Here is a 1062-nt window from a genome sequence, read left to right as displayed (position 1 = left end):
CTGCTCTTAGGGATGCAGAATAGCGCCAATCAGGATTGGGCTGTTTTGGCTATAAAAACAAAAAAGGAAAATAATCATTATAATGTTTTTAAAACATTTAATAATATATGCATCTGAATACAAGTTTTTCTTCAGGGTTTTGAAATGTTTACATGTATATTATATCAAATGGCTCCATAAAGCCATTTAAAAACTTTATGCATTCAGACCTGCTAAATCTTTCTATTAATCTTAAGAAAATTTACATGAACACACAGATTGGTAGGCTATTACTTTTTCTATATTCAGATGTTTGGCTATGGGAAAATTATTAGTACTGAAAAATACACACATTTTTTAGCTGGTAAAAGTAGACTACCTCTGCTCTCACCTGGAATGCATTTATCTGGATATGTACAAAATGCAGCCCCCATGAAAGGTATATTTATAGCTAGTCTGCTTGATATCAGCTTCTTGTTGGGGCTAGTGGACTGCAGAGGACTACACTAGATTCTATCAGGTTTGCAGACTGCAGCAGGTTTTTATTAGGCCTGTGCTAAGCAGCAAGAATTTGCTTCGGATTTAGATTTCACCAATTAGGAGGGACAGTGATTTGATTCAGAGATTCGAATCACTGTATCCCGATTCATTTCAGCTGAATCAGATCCGAAGATTCAGTGCCGCTTTGGAGATTTGGCCATAGACTAAACAGGCAGCAGTCCTCACCATGCTGGACACAGCTGCCTCCAGTTGGTAAGTCTGTTGGGGTTGGCAGAGAGAGGAGGGAAAGGGCATGTGGGAGGGAGGGATTGGGGCTGGGACAAGCTGCCCAGACAGGACAGGGGGGAGCGAGGGACTTGGGGAAGGGGGGTGGGGGTGCACAGGATGTGGGCGTGGCAGTGCTGGGAGCAGGGGCTATGTCCTACTGCCACTTGCCCAGCTGGGGTGAGGGGTGGGGGTGTGATGCAGGTGCGGCTCACTACAGGTGGAAGGGAGCAAGTGGCAGCAGGGCATAGCCCCTGCTCCCAGTGCTGCCATGCCCCCATCCCATTTTCCCCCCGTCCCGGCTGGGGGAGGGGGCAA

The 1062-nt window shown here is 46.2% G+C and overlaps 1 protein-coding gene across 1 annotated transcript in view; it reads right to left on the bottom strand.

The window, feature by feature from the left end:
* LOC102382917 (protocadherin alpha-C2) overlaps nucleotides 1-1062 on the bottom strand; it is a gene marked incomplete at its 5' end in the record, with an annotated part of 148455 nt that overhangs the window by 125876 nt on the left and 21517 nt on the right. The window contains 1 exon segment of the mRNA XM_025191586.1: nucleotides 1-49. Within this exon segment, the coding sequence (XP_025047371.1) occupies nucleotides 1-49 (49 nt within the window).

The sequence above is a fragment of the Alligator sinensis genome, unplaced genomic scaffold (genome assembly GCF_000455745.1).
Source record: "Alligator sinensis unplaced genomic scaffold, ASM45574v1 scaffold1205_1, whole genome shotgun sequence".
Lineage (NCBI taxonomy): Eukaryota > Metazoa > Chordata > Crocodylia > Alligatoridae > Alligator > Alligator sinensis.
Note: the sequence above shows the minus strand (reverse complement) of the source record. Positions and strands in the feature narration are given on the sequence as shown.